Source organism: Schistocerca americana, chromosome 5, assembly GCF_021461395.2.
Source record: "Schistocerca americana isolate TAMUIC-IGC-003095 chromosome 5, iqSchAmer2.1, whole genome shotgun sequence".
Taxonomy (NCBI): Eukaryota; Metazoa; Arthropoda; class Insecta; order Orthoptera; family Acrididae; genus Schistocerca; species Schistocerca americana.
Window position 1 is genome coordinate 605,563,839 of NC_060123.1, and position 24,447 is coordinate 605,588,285.

Below are 24,447 nucleotides of genomic sequence, written 5' to 3' on the forward strand. Positions count from 1 at the left end.
CAATCTACTTTGGACCATTGTTTCACATGCTGTTGTTAGAATACTTTCATGTACTAATAACTGTATCTGTTTCAGTATCCCAAGTGACTGCAGTGAACTAAAACTCCACAATAATACTTTTGCCGTCTGGAGGAGGAAGGGGGCAGGGTGTTGCAATTTCTGGCCTTTAGTTCAACCTGAACATCTTTTAATCATGTGTGCATTGCAAGTCTTATAATATCAAATCCTCATTCTGCAATCAAACGGAGTCTTACAGGGTGACCCAATGAGCCCTTTGCTGTACATTCTTGCCACTGAAGAAGTACTCCGAATTGGAGAAAATGAAGATGATGTATATGTATATGCATACACTGACGACATAGCCGTATGTTCAACAGACGTACAGAAAGTGCAGAAAATCACTGAGAAAATAGACAAATGGTGCAGTGAGCACAAACTACACATAAACATAACAAAGACAGAAATGGTAATTTTCAGAAAAGGAGGCAGAACACCCAAGAATGCAGAAATTAACATCAGAGGACAAAAAATAAAAATCTCATCAGTCTTTAAATACCTAAGGACGACATTGCAACCAACAGCCAAATGCTTCACAAAACATACAACAGAATCTGCAGCCCAAGCAATAATGGCAATACAGGACATCAAAAACATCCGCCTACTCAGTCTAGAGATAGACATGAAATTATTCAACGCAAAAATCTTGCCAATCCTGGCCTATGGGATGGAGGTTATATGGGACCACCCTTTGCTGTACATTCTTGCCACTGAAGAAGTACTCCGAATTGGAGAAAATGAAGATGATGTATATGTATATGCATACACTGACGACATAGCCGTATGTTCAACAGACTTACAGAAAGTGCAGAAGATCACTGAGAAAATAGACAAATGGTGCAGTGAGCACAAACTACACATAAACATAACAAAGACAGAAATGGTAATTTTCAGAAAAGGAGGCAGAACACCCAAGAATGCAGAAATTAACATCAGAGGACAAAAAATAAAAATCTCATCAGTCTTTAAATACCTAAGGACGACATTGCAACCAACAGCCAAATGCTTCACAAAACATACAACAGAATCTGCAGCCCAAGCAATAATAGCAATACAGGACATCAAAAACATCCGCCTACTCAGTCTAGAGATAGACATGAAATTATTCAACGCAAAAATCTTGTCAATCCTGGCCTATGGGATGGAGGTTATATGGGGCCACCTGACAGAAAAAAATCTAGAAACGCTAGATAAGGTAAAATCGACTTATCTAAAAAGAGCACTGGGTCTCTCAAAGACAACAAGGTCTAGACTAGTGTACCTGCTAGCGAGAGAGACATTCATAATTGAAGACATCAAACTTCGATATATGATGCCACACACCAGGGCTTCCAGAAAGCAACTGAAGATCATGGAGGACAAATGAGAAAAAAATATGGCACCGAAGCAATGACGAACCGCTCATGGACAGCACCAAACTTCGAGCTGCGACATGTCGTAACTAGACTTTCTATTCACGGCTTTCATCATCTAATTTTCAAAAACAAAACTTATCACAACCCAACCACAACATGTGTATGTGAACCGTGTAACGAACCCTGTCTACAATATCACATAGAACTGTGCAGTAAAAAAGAGTGAAATCGATAAAATATGCAAAAATGTAAATTGTTAAGCAAAGTAACTGTATATGGCTATTTGGCTGCAATTTTATTAAATAAAAATAATATCAAAATCCTTAAATTTTTACCATGCATATGTGGCTATCCATATGTGAAGGTGCAGTTCATCCAGAAAATAGAATGTTCTTAACTTGTAACTACTGTTATTGCACTGTTACAGATAACATGACCATTAAACCAACAATGATGTGGTTAGTTTGTAACAAATTTGAATATATCTTTACCTTTACAAGGCAACTTAATACGGGTCTAATCGGCCTTTATGTACTTTTATAAAAATAACCATTAAACTGAAGATTAAGATACTTACAACAGCCTTCCTAAGCACGTCAATAAGATGTCTTTTATGATGCTTCAAATTTGCAGACATTTGGGGGACTTGCCTCTACAGAATAGCTGGAAATATTTTATGTTTTCTCTGTTTCTTTGAATCTATTCTCATGATAGATTTTTTGAATCTGTCTTCCTAATTTATGCACATAATCAATATTCCAACTGACTGTGGCAATTTGTGTTAAGACGATTTACTAAATTTTGAACATCACATAAATGCTTTACTTGCATGTCAAATCTTCTTGCTAACAAGTTTTCTCACTTTTAACTTTGCTGAATGTGATCGGATTGTAATATACATGTGTTTATTAATCTCTGTGTCAAATATGTATTACACTAGTGTGAATGCCACCTCAAAGGAAAACAATGTGTGGATCACAACAAAGTTTATTTTGTTTTAAGAACCTTAGACAGCTTTCAAGCTCTGAGAATAAAAGGGATGTTGTACAGTTTAGGGAGTTTAGACTTACAAAGCTGCATCAGCTTAGTATCTTCGTTTCATCTATGATTATGCTTCTTGGAAAGCAGGAGGAGGTGACATGAAGAATGGAGTATTTGGGGATGGGAGGACAGAAGCTGGATAGTGGAACAAATAAGGCACAAATTGGGCATATATGAGCCAATAATGTAGAAAGGCACTGGGAAGTCTTTAAAGAGTGAAGAAATTTGTGAAGAGGTCAGTAGGCAATTTTAACACAAATGGATGCTGAAGTAGATTGTAGTAACACATGAGACTGCCACAAAGAGTGAGTAATATAGGTTCCCATAATTTTCGGCCCCACCTCTTCCTTACATGGGCCTGGATACAAAAATAATAAAGTAAAAACTCATAAGCAATAGTCGTGAAGTCGCCAAACTATTGTTTCTTTATTATCAAGCCACATTTTACCATGAGTACATGGTTGTGAAGATTGAATGCTTCAGTCGTAACCAAAAGATACCTTATATCAAATTACTTTTTCTCACTTCAGAAGCAGACTAAATAATACGACAGCTGCCTCAGAGCCAAGAAAGGAGGTGAAGAAATAAGAAAACCACACACACTCTAAAGAATTAACTACATGTACGCAGCAGCATATGCTCTGATACATTAACTATTCAATCTCTATTCAAAATCCCAAGAATAATCAAATGTGTTTACATTATGAAACCAACAAAGCTTATCTCTAAATTTACCATTGAACAACACCATCTTATTACTTTTGCTAAGATACTGAGAACTGCAGAATAGAAAACGCAAAACCAACAAATGCGTGGCTTACAGCTAAGCTTCAAGCTTATTTTCTAGTTTTGGTACAAGTGTGAGGGTTTGTATTAAAACTACAAAAAGAGCAAACACTGAAAAGTTAGTGGAATTTGTGGATCTTTAAGTATGTCTATGCAGTATTCGTTATTCATCTGCTGGTAATTGCTTGTATTAAAAAGAATGCAGGGGAGAAGACTTGGGGTGTTATTCTTGGGTGAGACAACAAAGAGCAAATATGGTGTATCTATAATGAATTAATGGGAGACAATGCAGCAAAAAGAGTTCAAAGGAGCAAAAGATAAATGGGAAGTTATAATCATATTTAGGACACATGGACGTGCTAAATAAAATACCCAACTCTGGAAATTCACGCTTCCTTCATTTAAAAGTTCACCTGAAATGCTTTTCTCTTTTTTGTCTTTAGAAAAAAAGATAAGGAGAAAATTATTGAACTGTTCGCAGTCTCAGTACCAGGACCCGTCTTGGGCTGCAAAGCACGTAGTATGCCAGTAAACTTGAATTTGAAATGCTTCTGGGAGACGGGCATTATATACGGGACAGAAATGTAATTTCAAAATGTTTTCTAACAACAATAAAATGAGAAGCATCTCCTTCAGATAGAGCACAATACAGTGTTTCAAACTGCAAATGATGTGTCGAATGTAGAGTAGGGACCAATACCAAGGGTGCAGACTCTGTACCTTGGCCTCTTCTGGCAGGCAGCTCTGTACATCAGCCTCTGGCAGGTAGCATGTTGATTTTGGCCACACAAGGTGAGTTGGCAGCTTCTTTGGGAGCAAGTCCCAGTAAATTGTTTCACTTTTTAACACTTTAGACTGGTATGTCAGTAACATTTGTTCACAGAGCAGTGTGTAAAATAAAACCTTACAAAGTAGCAGCAATACACTGACTAACCAACTCTGGTACTGTCGCTCATATATGTGCTGCAAGTGGCTATTGCTGCTTGTGCATTTTTGAAATGTTGATTCAAATTTATTTATTATTTTTCTTCCCAGCATGGCTGCATTTATCAGGATACATTAAATCAAAGGCAATTAACATTGTTTTGAAAATCCTCATTAGTTAAATCAAGAATCACTACATGATGTGACAGTGAAAGTGTAGTGTGCAAATACTGAAACGTGAATAACTGTGCCAATCTTCTTCCACCAACCATAATTTCTGACCCCTGTATGACCAATGTACTGCAACCTTGTTTTCTGAGAACTAACAACTAATAAAAAGGCCTATGGTTACTTAATGCAGGACAACACAAGAGCACACGCCATAGTATTTGTGATAGCATTACAAGGTGTTTTTGACAACAGAAACTAACTTTTGAAAAAAGGTTACAGTATATTGTGCACATACCTATCAGAAGTTATCAGTTTGAGTCTGTCTACAGTTATGTCAGCTAATACTAACTGCACACCAGTCTGAAGTTCTAAGTGGCATAATGTTATGATTTGCTGACACTTACTCCTGACTTGTCTAGTTCAGCTAAAATTGATACACCACTTACTAGAGCTCAAGAAATGAGCTACAGCATTACCAGAGTCCTTCATGTCAGTTCTTTCGCAATGATGGACACAGCACTTGCTTCATATGTTAAACACACTCTATGTGGAATAAGTCAATTTCAAACATACAGATCAAAGAGCATACATTGTACCAAATGTTCCAAACAACCTAAGAAATAAAGTACCATATGCAGAGTACAAAGCTTTAAATTCTAAGACAGCTACAAGTATGAACACAAACTATATCCAGTATTTTCCCCCTCCTATTTTATCAGCTCAGGTCAACATAAGTATACAGGGTAAGGTATAGTTGCAGAAAAGATGAAAACCAAAACTTTGTTGTTTTGTACACAAATTGTGATACATACAACAAATACGTCAGCACCATGGCACTTCTATCATTACATCCACAGTACTTCAGGCTATAAGATTATTGAGTTGTCTTAGTGCACATCCACTTTTTGTGTTTGCTCACCTTTACTCTGTAATTACAAAATCTGGGTTTCTGTGTGTTATCTAGTGTAGATTATAATGGTACGATCTCCTTGGATAATATAGGCACTTCTATACATTTATTAGGTAACCTTTACTACCTTCAGGAGATGTGTGCAATATGCATTTTCCTTAAGTTAGATAAAACTGCAGCTTCATAATAAATCACCATAATGGCATTCAGATAGAATAAAAGTATGCAGTAAAAGAAAAGAACATAAAAATGCTATGAATGTTAACATGTTGAACACTTGGAAAGGAAGGTAAACTCTCTCCCCCCTCATTAGGCCAAAACATTTCTTGTAGTCTTCACGAATTATGTATTCCAAGACACAACTTACAGAGGTTTCATAAATATCGAATAGGTAATATCAAAAGAATGCTGCAACAGCTTGCAATAAAATAATAGAAAAGTATGGTGAATCAGTATATCAACCACAAAAAACGAAATGCAGTTTCAAAAGAAAGTTAGCTTCCTCCAGACTGAACAGTACTTCCATTTTACTCTTCTCTCAGTCTTTACACAATTTTCCATTGGAGGAATGACTGCTGGCACCCATTACAATACGTGTTACTCAGTCTTCCCTTTTATCATTAGGCCTAGAAGTGATATTACAGAATCAATGATCAGACATGTAATGCAGAGCCCTTACAAAAATTATGATTTTGGAATTTCAGGTGCATTACAATTTAAATGTACCGATTAATGAAGAAACCTGTAAAAAGTAGCTTCTTTGAAATTGAAAGAAAGATCACACACAAAAATTAAATTTTCTTCATTATGTAAAGCTTTGGAAAACAGCATAAAATACATAGAAACATGAATGGTGTCTCAGTTATTATCTTCTTAATCTATTCACACCTAACTGGAATGAATATGTTTGTGTGATATGCACAAAAATTGAGAGTTTTTTTTCACAGTGTCAAATAAATACAATATTTTAATTAATCAGTTTCAGCCAAACACTAAGTTGTGTAGCAGTAAAGCATCAAATAGTGTTTCACACAACATTCTGATGGCCCATTGTTTGTAGTAGACCTAAAATGTAATTTCCAAGCTCCTCATCTTGATTGTCCCATGACACATAAACACTCTTCTGTTCATCATCAGAGCCTTCAACCTTAACTAGTACAGATTCAACTGAAATGTTGGAGGCTTCTGTCAGCTGAACATTCCAGTCTTTTAAGCGGGACTTAATTAACTGCAGTAATTTTTCTGCTGTTTTGCTCGCTGGACCAGGATCTTCCATTCTCAGTGTAGAAGTAAACCTCACAAAGTGTCTATTTATTCCTGCTTCCTTGCAAGCTTCTTCAACATCCATTAGGCACATAGCATTGTCTTTCACTACAAGAACACCATGCATTACACGAGGTCTTTTTGGATCAGGAGGCTGTGCATTGTGTTTGATGGCTTCAGCTTTGAGCAAGCTTAAAGAAACGTCAATTGGTATTTTAACATTAGTGTTTATGACACATGTTTCTCCATTTGCTGGTGTAAAGCACTCAATATCAAATTCTTTTTTAATTTTTTCCTTTAAAAACTCCATCTTTGTTGCCTCTCCATGCACTAATAGCACATTTTTTGGTTCACAGTACTGTATAAGTTGCATAATACCTTTTGCATCAGCATGAGCGGAAAATGACATGTACTCCACTGCCATTTTCACTTCAACTATATGACGATTTTCGAATTCGATTTTTTTAGCACCATTTAGTATTTTATGACCAACTGTTCCCACAACACAAAATCCAGGCATTATAACCATGTTATTTTCACATGGTGCCCATTTTTTGAATATTTGAAGGGATAAACCAGCATGTAACATCCCAGGAGTGGCAAACACTACCATGGCTCCTGGATTGTCAATATAAGCTTTATCAAAGGGTTTTATATGTTTAAAATCAAACATGTTCCTCTGTACAAAGGTCTTGCGTATCTTTTGATTTGTCCAAGTTATAAACATTTTATAATAGTTATTGGCTTTCTCTGTAAGTCCAACTGCAAAATACACTGGCACTTTAAGATTCATTCGTTCCCAATAAGTTTCCAGCAAAATACAAAGCTCTTGAGCTCTACCCAAGGCGAATACTGGTATAAGAACTTTACCACCACGGTCTACACACTCGTGTACTTTTTTTAGAAAATCACGCTCTCTGCACCGTTTTGAATCCCTTATGGTTGTTGCATAAGTTGATTCTGTTATTAAGAGGTCAGGTCTACATTTATCAATCCAAGCAGCACCCAGATGTCGGTCAGGTGTCATATTATAATCGCCTGTGTACACTACAGATTGAGAACCCACGCGTATCCAGAACATTGCGGCACCTAGGACATGCCCAGCATAATAGGCTTTGATTTCCAGCTGAGAATCTACCATTAAGGACTGGTGTAAAGTAACAGCCACTACTTTCTTCATACAGTCTTTAATATTTTGTGACGTAAAAAAATTACTTTCTCCTTTACGTTCTACAGCGACTTTTCTCATATCTTCTAAAAGAATGGGAGCTATAGCTTTCGTTGGATGTGTCATGTAGATAGGTCCTGTATACCCAACCATTTCAGTGAAATATGGTAAAGCCCCGCAATGATCTAAATGAAAATGGGAAATTATAACACAATCTATATAGCTTGTGAGAGGGCCTTCTTGTGCTATGTAAGTGAAGTCTGGAAATCTCCTTTCGTCGTTGTAACCCATGTGCATGCCACAATCAAGCATAATATTTTTGCCTCCCATTGACAGTAGAATGCAACTACGGCCAACATCCTGACCAGCACCAAGTGGGGTAATTTTAATATCTGGCATTTTCAAAAAAACTCAATGAACACAACTTCACGTGAAATGTTTTCAACCACATCGAACACACGAATATTACACTTCCTTTTTCAAGCCCACTTTCACTATCTGCACCTCTTCACATTGCTTTTTTTTAAAAAAAAAAAACGAACACATTTATTTACTAATCACTGAGCTCCGTGCTCTACACATGCGAACGTGTATCACTTTCAAACTGTTTTACTAACAATTTCTGACACGCCACTTTTCAAACCACAGCGTCACATTAAAGCTCACAAAGATAGTCATAGAACACCAAGTATATTTTCGTTGTTTGACGTCTGCGAACTGAAATGCTTTGCGTAGTGGGGATGCTCAATGCGCAGACGTTGAATTCTGGCAGTTATTTTGAACGCTGTTACGGTGAACGCTTGTTTTGATAGTATGGGTTAGCACTGGAGAAGAAGATGGAGTCAATTAACTTCGACAACACTACGATGGGCGACTTGGAAATGTAAGTGTTGCAGATGGCATATATTTCCAGAAGAAAGGATATCTGAGATTATTTGTAAATGCATGCGTTTGGTGGAGATAGAAGCAAACAGTACTGACCGCCAGAGCTTGTTCTGACATTTACATTTACTTTGTTTTTATCTTAAGTTTAAATTAGTTGAAACAAAAACAATAGCCCATATTGTCGGTATTATTGCAATTTTGTTGCTTTGTCATTCATATTTCGGTTGCCCCATTGTCAGCAAAGGTATTTTCTTGTCATGACTATCTTGCCCTCTGATAATTAAATGGTAGAAAACTTGGAACATTACCGACCACTGTATTCCCGGCTGGCTTATGCTTCCCGTTCTATGACCGTGATATATACTTTGTGGTAACTTCTCTGCCTCAGTCCATATTGGCCTTGTTTAGAATTATTGACAGCTGACATTTTTACATTTATCCAGTGGTTTAAGCCTCACCTTTGTCCCAAATGCCATACGTTCTAGAAAAAATGCAGCGCGACAGTTGACTTTGTTTTTATTTGTCCCATTGCTTAATGGACAGGTCCAGTGCGACTTTTTAATTATAAATAATCAGCTATATGTGCGGTAGAAGACAATGAAAGAGACAGTTAGCCCGCATTACCGTATGTTATCGAACTTGCAAACTGTATGATTGAAAAAATGGTTCAGTATGCTAAGTCCTTGACTGCATAAATCGGGTATGCTAAGTCCTTGACTGCATAAACCTAAAGGTGTGTTGTAATTTTAATGACTTGACAACTGCCAATATTTACCTTCCAGTATCAGCAAGCTATGAAACTCTTTGTTTAGTAATATTGTATAACAAGCGAATACAGCTGATCCTCACATTCAGCTGCTTTTCAAGTCCCACCCCTCCACCCTCTGTTGACAAGCAACTCTCTTCGATCAAGTGACACCAAAAAGTGTGTTTTCAGATTATTAGCTTGTAGATTGTAAGTTGGCATAATTATTGAAGTGACAAATTAAGTTTTTAATGAGACAAATGTTTCTGATAAACGGTGTGTGTGTGTTAATTCAACACACCGTGGGGTATTATTCGAAGACTGGCCACTGTGTTAAAAAATTTTCTTCTGTTACTGAGATGTTATGTACAGAAAGATACGAGCAATGATACGGTGAATGGCAGCAGAGCTCTGAGGTAAGGGGGAATGAACAATTTGTGTTGTGCTGCAAGTATTAAAGAAAAAAATTCCGTCAAATATTTTGTGAAATTATTTGTCAAAAAGTAAGAATTAAAATAAACATTTTTGCGGCCTTTGATTGATGCTAGAAATAAAATACAGCAATGAGGTGAGGTGCCGATTGAGAATTTTAAGTTCAGTGCTTAACTTTGTACAATTTTAGGGTATTAAAAAGATGTGTGTGGAATACTATGAAAATAAAGTTCAGTGTGCTTTTGTGTGTCCTGAAATCATGTATAGTCGCCTCAAATGTTTCGCTGATATATTTTATTTCTTACTTTCAGACAATCATTTCACAAAACATTTAACCGATATTTTCTGTAGTTTTTTTTCTTCAAGTTATGCTCAGAAAACGATAAAAATCCATTGCGTAATTTCTTCGTTCCGCTTAAATATTTGACATATAAAATGTTAGCGAATGATGTTCCATTGTGAAATACAAACAAGTCTTGTTAATGGTGCAGGGCTGTGAGCGACTAAAATTAAGAATGGTCATGGATGAAAGTAATGAATAACTGTAAGTTATGATTAGCAACATCAAGAATTGAGTAGCCATTTAAACAATTAATCTCGTATCTCTCAGTTTGTTTGGTACTAAACACTGACTGTGGCTGGTGTCTGTGTTAAACTGTCAGTGCTCTTGGAGGAGAAGAAGCCATTACCCATTTCGTATGACGTGTTGCATTGTCGTGCACAAGCGTAATATGTCTTTGCAACATCCCACGTATTTAGTTCTGGATCGCCCTCCTCAGAGTTTTCAATGTCTGACAATACCGATCAGTATCTAGCGTCTCCCTCCGCGGTAAAAATACGCACAGGACACCACGTCGATCCCAGAAGATTGCGCACATGATTTATTTTACAGACTGCCTTCAGGTGAACCACTATGCCGCCAATCCATGGATAGTTGTTTTGTTTCTGGTTTAGCATGTTTCATGCCCAGTGACATGGTCGAGAAACTCTTGACTTTTCTCTATCAATACTGCTGGCAGACATTTGGTTTTGTGCTCATCTGTCAGTTGCCTTGGCACCCACCATGCACGTATTTTATGAAAATCAAGCCAGCGGGAGACAATTTCGTGCAACGGCGAACGAGACGGCAGGGGGATTGATGAGTGTTATGGAACGGAAGCGCTGGTTTTGCAAAATTGTGTGCAACACGCTTTCCATCAGTACTGGTGTCACCAGGGACTATGGTTTTCGTCGTGAATATTGGTTCATTCGCCAGAGAATTGGCTGCACCGTCGTCTGACAATACTTTCGTGTACATATTCGTGGCAAAATTCTACAGCTACATCTACACTTTGCAACTCAGTGAGGTGCATGGCAGAGGGTACGTCCCTTTTTACCAGTTATTAGGGTTTTTTCCTGTTCCATTCACGTATGGAGCGCAGGAGAACTGATTGTTTAAATGCCTCTGTGCGTCCAGTGATTATTCTAATCTTATAGTCACGATCCCGATGTGAGCGATACGCAGGGGCTTTCAGTATATTTCTAGAGTAATCATTTAAAGCCGGTTCGCGAGACATTAAGACTTATCAGGATAGTTTATACCTATCTTCAAGAGTCTTCCAATTCAGTTCCGTCGTTATCTCTGTGACTCTCTCTCACGGATTAAACAAACTTGTGACTATTTGTGCTGCCCTTCTCTTATGCCGTCAATATCCCCTGTTAGCCCTATTTGGCACGGTCCCACACACTCGCACACTTCGGCAATATTCCAGTACCGGTCGCACAAGTGATTTGTAAGCAATCTCCTTTGTAGACTTATTGCACGCCCCAGTATTCTACCAATAAACTGAAGTCTACCACCTGTTTTACCCCCGATTAAACCTATGTGATCATACCATTTCGTTTCACTACAAAGTGTTACACCCAGGTGTTTATTTCAGTTGGCCGATTCCAGCAGTCAGCATTGACATTATAGTCATAGGATACCACATTTTTTCGTTTTGTGAAGTGTGCAATTTTACATTTCTGAACATTTAGAGCAAGTTTCCAACCTTTACACCATGTGGAAATCTTATCAAGATCTGACTGAATATTTTTGCAGCTACTTTCAGATAGTACTTCATTATATTTAACTCCATCTGCAGAAAGGCTAATTTTACTATTAATATTCTCTTAAGGCCATTAATATAAAATATGAACAGCAGTGGTCCCAACACACTTCCCTTGGGCACGCCCGAAATTACTTCGTCTGACCCCATACAATTGTACTTTTGACGATAAACGTAGGTGCGGTAATGAGTCAAATACTGTTCGAAAATGAAGAAATGCTGCATCTACCGGGTTGCCTCGATACAGAGATTTCAGTATGTCACTTGAAGAAAGTGAGTTGGGTTTCACACAATGCATGTTTTCAAATTATGTGCTGGTAGGCATTGAGAAGGTCATCTGTTCAAGACATATCACTATGTTTCAGCTCAGAATATGTTCTAAGATTATACAACAAATCAGTGTTATATTGGATGGTAGTTTCGTGGATCACTTCTACTACCCTTCTTGTTGACGTATGAGACCTGTGCCAGTTTTTCCAAGAACTGGGCACAGTTTTTTGTTTGAGGGATCTAAGATATGTTACAGTCAGAAGATGGGGTAACTCAGCTGCAAATTCAGTACAGAATCTGATAGGGATACCATCGGGGCCTGGTCCTATGTTCAATTTTAATGATTTCAGCTGTTTCTCAATTTCTCAACACCACTGACACTAATACTTATTGCATTCATTTATGTAGAGGTACGAGGATGGAACTCTGCTGGAGATCGTTTCTGAGTGCAAAAATCAGGTAGTTGCACGAACCTCTCTATTGACGGGAGACAATACCAGAGCAGCCATTTTATCCTAGCAGTGTGCGGTAACCGCAGCTGTCACAAGACTCAAACTGGTCTGCATTATTTCCACTCACCTTCTCTCCATTCAAGTGCATGCGCATTCCTATTATTAACACATGTGTATAGAAATAACACAAAACTCAGATCCCCAGGCTTAAATCTAAATGCAGAAAGTTCCGAGCAGCTGTTTCAGTATCTCATCGTAAGGCAGTCAGTCCCAATTCTGTGTCACTTGCACTCAGTTCTTTGTGAAGGTATGAAATATTCAGTCAAATACCCTCAAAGGAAATGGAATGACCGCATAGTTTCTGTTGTGGGGTGAAGCAGGTGGTAGACTTCAGTTTATTGGTAGAATACTGGGGAAGTGCAATCAGTCTACAAAAGAGATTGCTTACAAATAACTGATGCAACCTCTTCTAGAGTATTGGTCAAGCATGTGTGACATGTACCAGATAAGACTGACAGGGGGTGTGGAACATACGCAGAGAAGGGCAGCATAAATGGGCACAGGTTTGTTTGATCTATGGGAAAGTGTCATGGAGATACTGAAGGAACTGGCAGACTTTTGTAGATAGGCATAAACTATCCTGAGAAAGTCTACTAACGGCGTTTGAAGGACTGGCTTCAAATGCTAGGAATATACTACAACCTCCTCTGTATTGCTCACAAAAGGATCATGAGGATGAGATTAGAATTATTACTGCATGCACAGAGGGATTCAATTAGTTGTGTGTCCCACACTCTGTATGTGAATGGAATGCGAAGAAAACGTAATAATTGATACAGTGGGGCATACCCTCTGCCTTGCACCTCACGGTGGTTTGCAGAGTGTAGCTGTAGAGGCACAGAGATCCTGAGATTCTGAGCTGTATTTCTATATCATCACCACCATCATCTGGTTTCACAATGTAGCATTTTACATTTTCCAGTACCCCAAGATTACACAGCAAATTTGATTCTCATCCTCCACTTCTATCTGTCCATAATTTTTCTTCAAGGTTCTTCTAATAGAGGCCTCAGTTCCTTGAATTCATATGATCGGCGGTCTCCCTCTTTTCTTTCTCTCTGGTGGCTCCCATTCCATAATCTCTCCTTCAACAACCTTTTTGTACGTCCATATCATAACAGTTGTTTTTCTTCTATAAAATCTGCAATTGAAATTGTAACGTCTATTTTCTTCCTGATGACTTCATTTCTGATTCTTTTTTGCCTAGATATCCCTACAGACCTCCTCCAAAAGTCCATATCCATTGCCATCAATCTTTCTACTATTTGCGGTGTAACTGTCCATACTTCTGATCCATATGTCATAAAGCTTCTGATAATTGTGACGAAGATTTTTCTTTCTGTTTCCTTTCTAATCTGTTGGTCCCATAAAATACTATTTACTGTTCCAATAGTAAACATCCCAGTATTTATTCTTGAATTAATTTCCTTGTTTTGTTTTCCATCTTGTGTGGTATTGACTCCTACGTATTTGTACTCTTCAGAGTGCTTAATAGTTCCCATCCCTTCTTCCAGTGTCAGATCTTGATTTCTCTCTCCTGTTGCCACATATTTTGTTTCATTTGTGTGGACCTGAAGACCCCATTTTTTATACTCCCTATTAATTTCACTGTAATGTGCTGTCTTCTTTATCTTGTGCTAACATTAGTCGCTCTTCAGCAGACTGTAATGAATATAATGTAATATCATTTACTGGGACCCCGATGTTTTTACATTTTTTCCAGTTTACCAATGCTTTTTCTGTATATATTTTGTAAAGTGTTGGTGACAGACTGCATCCTTCACATAATCCTTTTGTAACTTTAAATCCAGGTGAGAGCTAAGTTTTCACTTTTATTATTGATATAGTGTTTCCATAAAGGTTCTTATTTGCTTTAATTATGATGGAACTAATATTAAATGCTTTTAAAGCTTTCTATATAAGAGTGTTAAGTTGGCTACATAACAGGCTGTTGTCCAGGTGTGTGAAACCATGTATTAGCCCACATCATGTACGGAATCATAGGAAGACTATGGATATTTTTGGAGAGTTTAAATATGAAATATAGTAGTTAGAGTGACATTGTCTTTCATCACTTTGTTATGGTGGTGACTGTTCAGTCTGAAAACTTGTGTTGATGCAGATCTACCTGCTAGTTTATCATATGTGCAAGTTCCTTCATCTCTGTGTAAATAATACAACCTACATTCACTTGAACCTGGATACTGTTCATATTTTGCCATTCTTAATTACAGATCTAGTATCATGGGGGGTAGGCTATGACCCTGTCCCACTTCCTTTCTTTTCGATTGCGGGTATCAGGATCAGTAATCCCCCCCCCACACACACACACACACACACACACACACACGAGCTCACTACTCTTTCGTGAATTCGTGCTTGCAGCACCTTTTTCCTTTTTGTGCTGCATGTCTATCCTTCTATTCTTTTTTCCCCTCCTTTTGGAAAACATGCCTCGAATGTTTCTGGGAATGTATTCTGAAGTTCCAGTAGCCTTACATTAAGAACATCCTTCCACTGTTTTCTCTTTCTTTGTTCTATCCTGCCTCCACTTCAGTGTTTGAGGTTATCCTTTCTTTCTTCTTCCTCTGTGTGTGCTCCTGAAGGCCAGCCCATGCATCTGGCACATAACAGGTGACTGGGCAGCGCATAATTCCAAGTCCCTGGTTCACACGTACCCCTGCTACAGGCCTGATCCAGGGAGGGATGATTGCCAGAGCTGTTACCTTCAACAATTGCTAGTTGGTCCCTCTGTCAGGAGTTCTGGAGGTGTGACAAATCACCTAAGGTGGAAGGCGTGTGCCACTGGAGATGCTGGCAATTGTGTGTGTGTGGGGGGGGGGGGGGGCGGGTTTCTTGCAATAAGCCAGTCATCATCTTGGACTATGTCTACTAAATGTTAACGGAATGAGGCTAAAGATTCCAAGCATCACCCAGCTGCACCTTGGCTCCTCATGGTATTACATACTGAAGGTCAGTTCTTTGCTGCAGTTAATCCATATATTATTCAGGAAGGTGTTGATGCAATTGCAGGCCCTGCAAAAGCCTGCAAACATTTACATAATGGCACTTTGCTTTGGAGGCCAATTGTGATTTTCATGCCCAAGAACTGCTTGAAGTTTTACTCCTCCACAGCCATTCTCTTAGTGCCAAGGCACATCGAATGCTGAAGTCTTCGTATGGTGTTATTTACACAGCTTGATGGTCTAACTGAGGGAGAAATTCTAACTAACCCTTCCGATCAGGGCGTCACTGCAGTCTATTGGATAAAGAAAAAGGTTGATGCAACGTTAGTGCTTACACACTCTCTCTTCCTCTCATTTGATAAAGTAGTGCTTCAGTCAGAGATCAAAGTTGGCTATCTTGTCATCATGGTGTGACCATACATTCCAAACCCAATGGGCCGTTACCAGTGTCAATGCTACAACTACCTCCAAATGTCCTGTTGAAACACAGCCAGGTGTATTTCTTCTAGCAAGGATGCTAATGCGATTGCCCACCTCCTTCTCCTTGCTGTATCGGTTACAATGGCGATCATGCAGCCTCATCCTAAGAATGTCCTGTGTATCTCGGTGAGCAGACCATCCAGGAGGTGGGGGTGAAGCAGAAAGTGCCTTACTCTGTTGCTCACAAGTCGTTGACTAGTCGGAAGCCCTGTGGTTTACCACCTGGCACTTACAGTACCATTCTTCCTACTCCTCGCTCTATGGAGGACATGGTCATGTAACCTTGTGACATCAAATTCAGCAATGCAGTTCTCAAATCGCCCTTTGTCATGGTAGCATCCCCGCCTCCTCCTCCTCCTCATCCAGCTGTACAAGAAGCTACCAAATCTTCGCCTCTGGCAGCAAAATAACCTGCTACACAAGTCAGGCTGGAAAAGACAGAAGGAATATGCTTGTGAAGACTTCTTATGCTCCTCCAGCCAACATCAGAATCTTAATCCGCCAACCGCAAAGGCTCTAAGAACTTAATCAAAGATAAACGGTCTTTTCCTTCGCCAACATGGAGATCCTCTTCCATGGTGTCCACACGTGATACCCTCACCTGACCGACCTCTGTTTCGCCGGTGCATATCGTCAACAGTTTTGCTGACCTACAAGCTGCAGACGACCCAGAGAGACTGCTGACGCCTTAGTGGATCTCGTGGATCAGGATCCTCCAGCCTCTGTGCCCTATAGCAGTGAGTCTTTTAAGGCAGGCAGTCGGCAGCTGCCGAGGTGACAACTTTTCATTTTTTCCCCACCTTCCTATTCCCCGTCATGACTCCCCTTCAGTGGAATTTCGTAGCATTTGGTCCAACAAGGAGAAATTGCGGCTGCTCTTGGAATCTGAGTCCTTGTTTTCTGCCTTCAGGGAACAAAATTGCATTCTCATAACTGCTTTAATCTCTCTCATTTCTTTCTGGCCGCTTTGACCTTCCCCCTGACGACAGCATTCCATCTCATGCGGGGTCCTGCTGCTAATCCAAGATGATGATTATAGTCAAACCATCTCCATGAAAACACAGCAGCAAGCTGTTGCAGTCCGTATTTTCCTTCCTCACTTAAACTTTTCTCTTTGTAATGTCTACATCCCCCACATCATTTGGTGTCATTTGGACAGGCTTCCTCCAGCTTATTTGTCAACTCTCACCCCTCTTTGCTGCCCAGTGACATAAATGCACAGAATCCCCTTCGGGGCTTTTCCAGAATCTGTCAGAGAGGTAGCTTCGTGGCTGGCCTTCTCATGCGACTAAACCTCATCTGCCTTAACACTGGAGCACTCACCTTACTTTCAGACTCCACACACACCTGTTTCCATTTGGACCTCTCATTCTGCACTGCCCAGCTTGCCCGACCTCTAGTGTGGTCTGTTCTCTCCAACACATACTCGAGTGTCCGTTTCCCATGTGCCATCCAATGGCTGACTACTACCTCATCTATGTATAAACCCAAATGGCAGGTTTCTAAGGCCGACTGGAGGCTTTCCCTGGCAGCCTTCGACGAACATCGTTTCCTTAGTTGTGATGACCAGGCAGAGTACCTTATGAACGTTATCCTTACCACTGCATAATGTTCCATACCCCGCACTACTTCTTTACCAAACCGTGTCCCGGTGCCTTGGTGGACTGAGGCATGCCGTGACGCAATTCGCGCAGGGAAACATGCTCTCCGCATTTTAACTGTTATCATATGACGTGAACTGTATTAGTTATAAACAGTTGTGTGCACTGTATATAAAAACAAAACATGAGCTGAAGTGTCGCGACTGTACCTCAGTCACTATGTTTACGTGCGCTCCCAACACCGGATTTCGTAAACAAATTCACCAATACCGCTTCTGGTTGGTAATGTAAACATTCCAAAGTCGCTTCTGGAAATCCGCTTCTAGCTGCCGGTTTCCCACTTCGCCAATCGATTTTAAATGACACGCAAAGGCAGAACGCCTTTCTGAAACGTGCTTCAGCCGTCAGATTGCGTCTTGTTTTCAAAATACTCGACTGATATGGAGTGACTAATTGTGCAATGAAGAAGCAGTGGAAACATTAGACAGAATGAAGCCGTCTACCTCTAACATTTAAGTGAACAGATGTAGCAATTTTGGTAACTCAGAAACGGGAACAGCTGAATTACAGACACAATGTTTAACTGGGCTAGTAAATCCGCTTCAGACGTTAATATGTAAACACTACAGCGTAAACCAGTTTCCGAAATCGGGTTTCCGTCTTTCGGAAGATGGGCTGCATATAACGTAGTGACAATGTTGAGCTATGGTTCAGTTAAGTGTTCAAAGTGCGGCCTGTTGGCTTTTAGTTAGCGGAAGCTCAAGTCAACGTGATCCACAAACATGGGAAACTAATCACTTGGCTGCAGTCCCTTCTCTGTGTTCCCTGTAGTATGGAAACGTCTCGAAACTATTCTCAGTTTTATGCAACAGATCCGTCCCGAAAGACTTCGTGGTTGTACTTTGAATAATGCAATACGTAAATTGAATGATGAGACGAACAACCCTATTTTCACACCAAATGCTCTTCTGTGGAGCCCACTATTCCGTCGATCAGTGACGTGACAGTTTCAACAAGCGATTTCGCCATCGTACTGCTCTTAGAATATAACAAACCTTTGGGTAGATGTGGCACGAAGACCCACTTACGAAACCTTGCCCTCTGTTTCCACCATTCGTTTTCACCTTTCTCCCTCCGCCCGCACCTTACCACTTTATGCCCCTAAAACAAAACAAAGCAAAATAAAACCAGACCAATCCATCGATTTGCACTGAATATTAGATCGTAGCATACACTCACCTCACACAGTCCGTAAGAACAGCTCGTCGTACGCTACATAGTATGTGCTCTGTCAGAACCGCAGCAGAATAACGTCCCACGATGATAGAGTCGTTCATATCCAAAGGGAAACTCCTCTAAATCTAAACTGTGTGTGCTGTTTACGTACAGGCCTCTTGGGGCGTCGTAAGGTTGCTTTTTCCTATCGAACTTTTGGCTGATTTAATGCGACCTACCAACAGCTTCCTCTCTTGTGCCAACCTCTTCAGCTCAAAATAGCACTTCCATCCAGTATCTTCAAATATTTGTCAAATATATTCCGGTCTCTCCGGGTTTTAATGTGTGATGTGATCTCTCATCGCGCGGTTTGATTGCCCCATTCTTCTTGAAGGTACCGTAACTGGTGAGATGTATCTTAATATGGCGCTCCGCCTCACTATCAGAGATATATCAGAGCCTACTTGGAGGAAAATCTTAATCTACCTGGACGGTGGATTAGCCAAAGAGGAGCTGTTGAGAATCCACTACGGTCTCCAGACTTTACAACTCTTTACTTCTAGTTATTGGGATCTTGAAAAATGAACGTTATCAAAAGAAGCCAGCTACACTGAACGAGATGTGAGAAATCATCGAGGCGCCCTGTGCAGCTCTCACACCGACAGGCGTAGTTCAGCGGAATCGACGCTGTTTAGTTGCTAATGACGGTCCATTTTGAACGTACAAAAATACCCCCCCCCCCCCCCGTGCAAGAATTGTAACAGTATATAAGGCTGTTCCATTAATATTGACTATCAAAGACTATCTACATTTTTCTAGATCCCTCTGTTTATGGGTGGTGTCTGTTCTTTCGGACGTAAATAATGTCATTCAGTTTTCGAACGAAATTCATTTATTTTCGCTAATCAACGTCAGATGACATTCCAATACGTTTCTTTAGTTGCCTCCATTGTTGATAGGAAACTTCTAATATTGGTGCACAATTTCCAGCTCCTGTATCTGAATTCGTGCTCTTTCCCCAATGAACTGTTATTTCTTGCACAACTGGTATATCACCTGGACACACAATTTGCACACTCTAAAATTTTAGAAGAAACCCTTTGTTTGTTAGAAAGATGGCAGTTTAATCAGACAATAATGGTATTTCTTGTTTAGTGATATTTGTTTTAAGGGCATTAGGAAATCGTTATAGTTTCCGACGAGGTTTCCAGCATTAAGGGGAGGTTTACTATCTTTTGCTGCAAAAAATCGATTTTTTAAAAATTGCATTTTTGGATCCATAACTGTTTATAATCAACCCCTGAAACGGGTTTCCCGAATGCGGAACTGAAATGTTTGTTATTCGCTGTTGAACAAAAAAAATGCACCTGCCTGAAACCAGCCTTTTTCACGCACCAGTTTTTTTTCTTTCGGAGGACGAGTTATTGTACCGGTGGGTGGTAGGAAACACACAAAATTCAAATGAACGTTCGAACGCGTGTGTTTTGAAGTTAGCCCCCCAAGCATTTGCATTCAGGTACGAAGACTGTGGAGATTGCCACTTTCCTGGCAGTGAGCAGCTCCAACGAAGGGTATTCAGCAATTCTGAAGACCATGGCAACGATGGACGTCACTCTGGGACTCCATTCGACGCAGTTCGCCAAGCATTTGGACGACCACCGGATTAAAGCGACCGAAAACGGCTTTTCACCGGCCGTACGAGCGGCTCTGGAGCAGCGCAGGATGGCCCATATCGAGCAGAACGCCCTCTGAGGAAGAGGATGGGCTATTTTATGGATCCGGAATAGCAGATTGAACGTACGTTGCATAATATTGCATTTATATGTAGTCAAAACTTCAAACGCGTTTTTCTCGAAATGGTTTTTTTTTTTTTTTTTTTTTTTTTTATCGCGCGGTATGGTAACTTCAAATCTACTGAACCGACTGGCATGAATCTTTGTTTCCTACGAAGCTAACTACATTGCCTAGGAGTTGTACCACTTTTATTTCGATCCATGAACAATAAATATTTTTAATTGGGCGACGAAGTCCAAAAATCTTTGAAAAAGAAACCTATTTTTCTTGAAATGGCCGTCATTTTGTTTCCTATGGTCCAAATAACTTACGCGAGGTACAACTCCTAAAGAATCTTATATACTTCGCTAACGTCAACTCAGTTTTGATTTCAGACGAGCCGGCTGACCTGTGACATATCGCGCGTGGAGGTCTACATCGAAATGTAGTTTCGTTCCGACGGCACTTCCGCCTTTGCTGGTCGACATTTCCGGTCCAAAAAATTCCAGTTTGTAGAGGAAATATCAAACATTTTGATCAAATTTGATTTTGATATCTATAACACATCCCGAGAAAAAAATTCTCAAAGAACATGCTTTTTTCGGGCCAAAGATAGTAAACCTCCCCTTAAAAGACGAAACGTACCTAATAAGAACCACTCTAATGTACAGGTTGGGAAGTAGGAAATCTGTCGCACCATGGGGCAACCCATCTGGTATCTTCCCGTGTCTCTGATCCATTTTCACTCCTCTTGTGGTTTTCGAATGTCGTGTTCGTATTTCGTAGTTGAAATTTATTCCAGAGCTCAAGGAGTCTTGTCTCCTTCCTTTTTCTTACTAGAGAAGCCATAGCTTCCCGTAACTATACACTCTATTCCTTCCAGTGGTGCAGCGTTCCATACCCCAGTGATATTTTCATCTCCTTTTGTGGCATAAAGATTACCCGTTCATTTCCCTCATTTAATGTGTCTCGTCATCTTCTGATGTGACGGCATCATGTTTACTAGAACTATAGTTTTTGGTATTATTTGGAGTTGATGCTGATGAGAATAAACCTGTCACTGGACTGTTCACAGTAACTCAATCTTTTCCCCCGCCATCTTATTAGTAACGGATCATACTTACGTTATACAGTTTGCTGATGTTACTGATATTACCATATATTCCCTGACTATATACTTATTTTCTTCCTTTCACTTCACTCTTACCGCATCTACATACAGTCTTCACATTTCCCTTTTTCCACATTTAGGCTTATAACAGTCCACGCTTCAACTCGTAGAATTTTATACTTTCATCGGTTGACATAATAAGGGGGATTACTTATTATGGAGGTCTTCGACCACCATAGTTAAGAATTTTTATTCAAAACCCGAGCAGTGGTTGGGATCGAACCTGCGGACCTACGTCTCAGTGACGTTGCTGCAGAAAATATTAGCTGCTTATGAATCACCATATGTATCAGGAGGACGACAGAAAATGAGTGTCCGAGAGTTGCAGAGATTAATCTTCTGTGTGATTTATGTATTACGCTTCACAAAATGGACATCGTCGACATTCAAGAAATGCTCAAAACTAACCATTAACTTGCACCATGAACACCGAATGAAAGTGGGGCGCCACAGTCATGACAAAGTTTCACACCATCAAGATTAAAGGCGAACTCAGTGGGAGTTAAGAAACTTACAGAAGGTTCAGCATTGTTAAGGGATGCGTATATGTGTAACGAGGTGATAACTAATGGAATATGATGCATGCAACCGAATGCGATAGTCTTGTGTTGGAACTTATTGTCAAATTGCGTATCCTTCATGGCGTTGCTGCAGATAGTGCGATCATACACTTTATAGGCACGGAGAAAACGAACATCCAGAGGCTTCCAGGTGGTACGAACTGCAATGTCACTTTTTGGGAGAGTGAGTTTGCTCTAAAGAAGTGTGATTGTCGTGTGCAGACCAGGAATCAAGCAAAAGGAAGTTTTTTGACCAGCTGTTGGCCAAAAGCAGTGCTCATACCATAGCAGTAGTTCTCTCACGCCCATTTCCCCACTCCCGCTTGTTGTGACGTAAATATTCCCTACTGCCCTTGCAAGATCACGCACAGAAGAAAGAATCGTAGGGGGCAGTGCGTTTCCAACTTCTCGCAGCGCTGTAACTTTCCAGCCAACTTACCATCAAGCTTAACAGTCGACATAATTGTATACAAATGCGATAAGGCATTGATGTTAGTTGATCTTGATGCAATGCTCTTGGTGCCTCCAATTTCCAGGTTTCCTTTCATATGCATTTCCTCTTCAAATTCCGGATGGTCGGAGTTGAAAATAAATTCCTTGCTGAACGACGGGATAAGTTTGTCTCCTATCCACAAATTTTCACACCGATTCCGCAGTTTGCTGTGCATCGTCAAGTTGGCGCTTTGTTTGTTCTTTAGCTCACGTGTTCCAATTCTATAGTACTGTTTGAAGTTGTGCAACCATCCACTGCATCTCGTGAAATCACGGTAATCTGTCTCGCGCAGTTTGGTGTTCATAACGTAGTAGATTACTATCATGCACATCCTGTGTATCGAGCATCCGTGAAAGTCGCTGACTCCAGTTTTTGTGACAAGTGCGGCTTGTCCGCCCTTGCATACCCATAGTTTTTCTTAGGCACTACACGGTCATATTGCTGTGGACTTATTCGAAATCCGTTCATAATTGTGTTTTTCACTATGCTGCGGATTATCTTCCATGTACCTGATTATGTTTAGTATCCGAAACAAAAGAAAAATTCGGAGTAGGTATTAAAATCCATGGAGAAGAAACTTTGAGGTTCGCTGATGACATTGTAATTCTGTCAGAGACAGCAAAGGACTTGGAAGAGCAGTTGAACGAAATGGACAGTGTCTTGAAAGGAGGATATAAGATGAACATCAACAAAAGCAAAAAAACGAGGATACTGGAATGTAGTCGAATTAAATCGGTTGATGCTGAGGGAATTAGATTAGTAAAGAAGACACTTAAAGTAGTAAATGAGTTTTGCTATTTGGGGAGCAAAGTAACTGATGATGGTCGAAGTAGAGAGGATATAAAATGTAGACTGGCAATGGCAAGGAAAGCGTTTCTGAAGAAGAGAAATTTGTTAACATCGAGTATAGATTTAAGTGTCAGGAAGTCGTTTCTGAAAGTATTTGTATGGAGTGTAGCCATGTATGGAAGTGAAACATGGACGATAGAGAGTTTGGACAAGAAGAGAATAGAAGCTTTCGAAGTGTGGTGCTACAGAAGAATGCTGAAGATTAGATGGGTAGAACACATAACTAATTATGAGGTATTGAATAGAATTGGAGAGAAGAGGAGTTTGTGGCACAACTTGACAAGAAGAAGGGACCGGTTGGTAGGACATGTTCTGAGGCATCAAGGGATAACAAATTTAGCATTGGAGGGCAGCGTGGAAGGTAAAAATCGTAGAGGGAGACCAAGAGATGAACACACTAAACAGATACAGACGGATGTAGGTTGCGGTAGGTACTGGGAGATGAAGCAGCTTGCAGAGAATAGAGTAGCATGGAGAGATGCATCAAACCAGTCTCTGGACTGAAGACCACTACAAACAACATCTGCTCCTTAGACAAAGACAGCCCTTTACTACTTCACTGGAGATGGGATTTCTAGCTCCCTGTCCAACAAGGATGATGAACTACATGGCTCACCACCTGTTTCAGTATCACTTTCACTTGTTAAGCATTTATCGTCGTTATTGCACTCCTAAAGTACATTGTCAGGACGTTCGACCGTATACGGCACTACAAATTCCACTGACTCGTCGT

At 40.1% G+C, this 24,447-nt stretch overlaps 2 protein-coding genes across 2 annotated transcripts in view; one reads left to right on the forward strand and one right to left on the reverse strand.

Moving 5' to 3' along the window:
- Nucleotides 1–6,022: 6,022 nt before the first annotated feature.
- On the reverse strand, nt 6,023–8,348 carry LOC124615568 (integrator complex subunit 11). Its single transcript, XM_047143549.1, has one exon. The coding sequence runs from the start codon at nt 8,072–8,074 to the stop codon at nt 6,272–6,274; it is 1,803 nt and encodes a 600-aa protein (XP_046999505.1). The 5' UTR covers nt 8,075–8,348; the 3' UTR covers nt 6,023–6,271.
- A 96-nt stretch (nt 8,349–8,444) lies between these two features.
- The window catches only part of LOC124615566 (centrosomin), a 406,915-nt gene continuing 390,912 nt past the window's right edge, over nt 8,445–24,447 (forward strand). Inside the window, exon 1 of the mRNA XM_047143545.1 lies at nt 8,445–8,558. Within this exon, the coding sequence (XP_046999501.1) occupies nt 8,512–8,558 (47 nt within the window). The 5' untranslated portion in view covers nt 8,445–8,511. The remainder of the gene's footprint in view (nt 8,559–24,447) is intronic.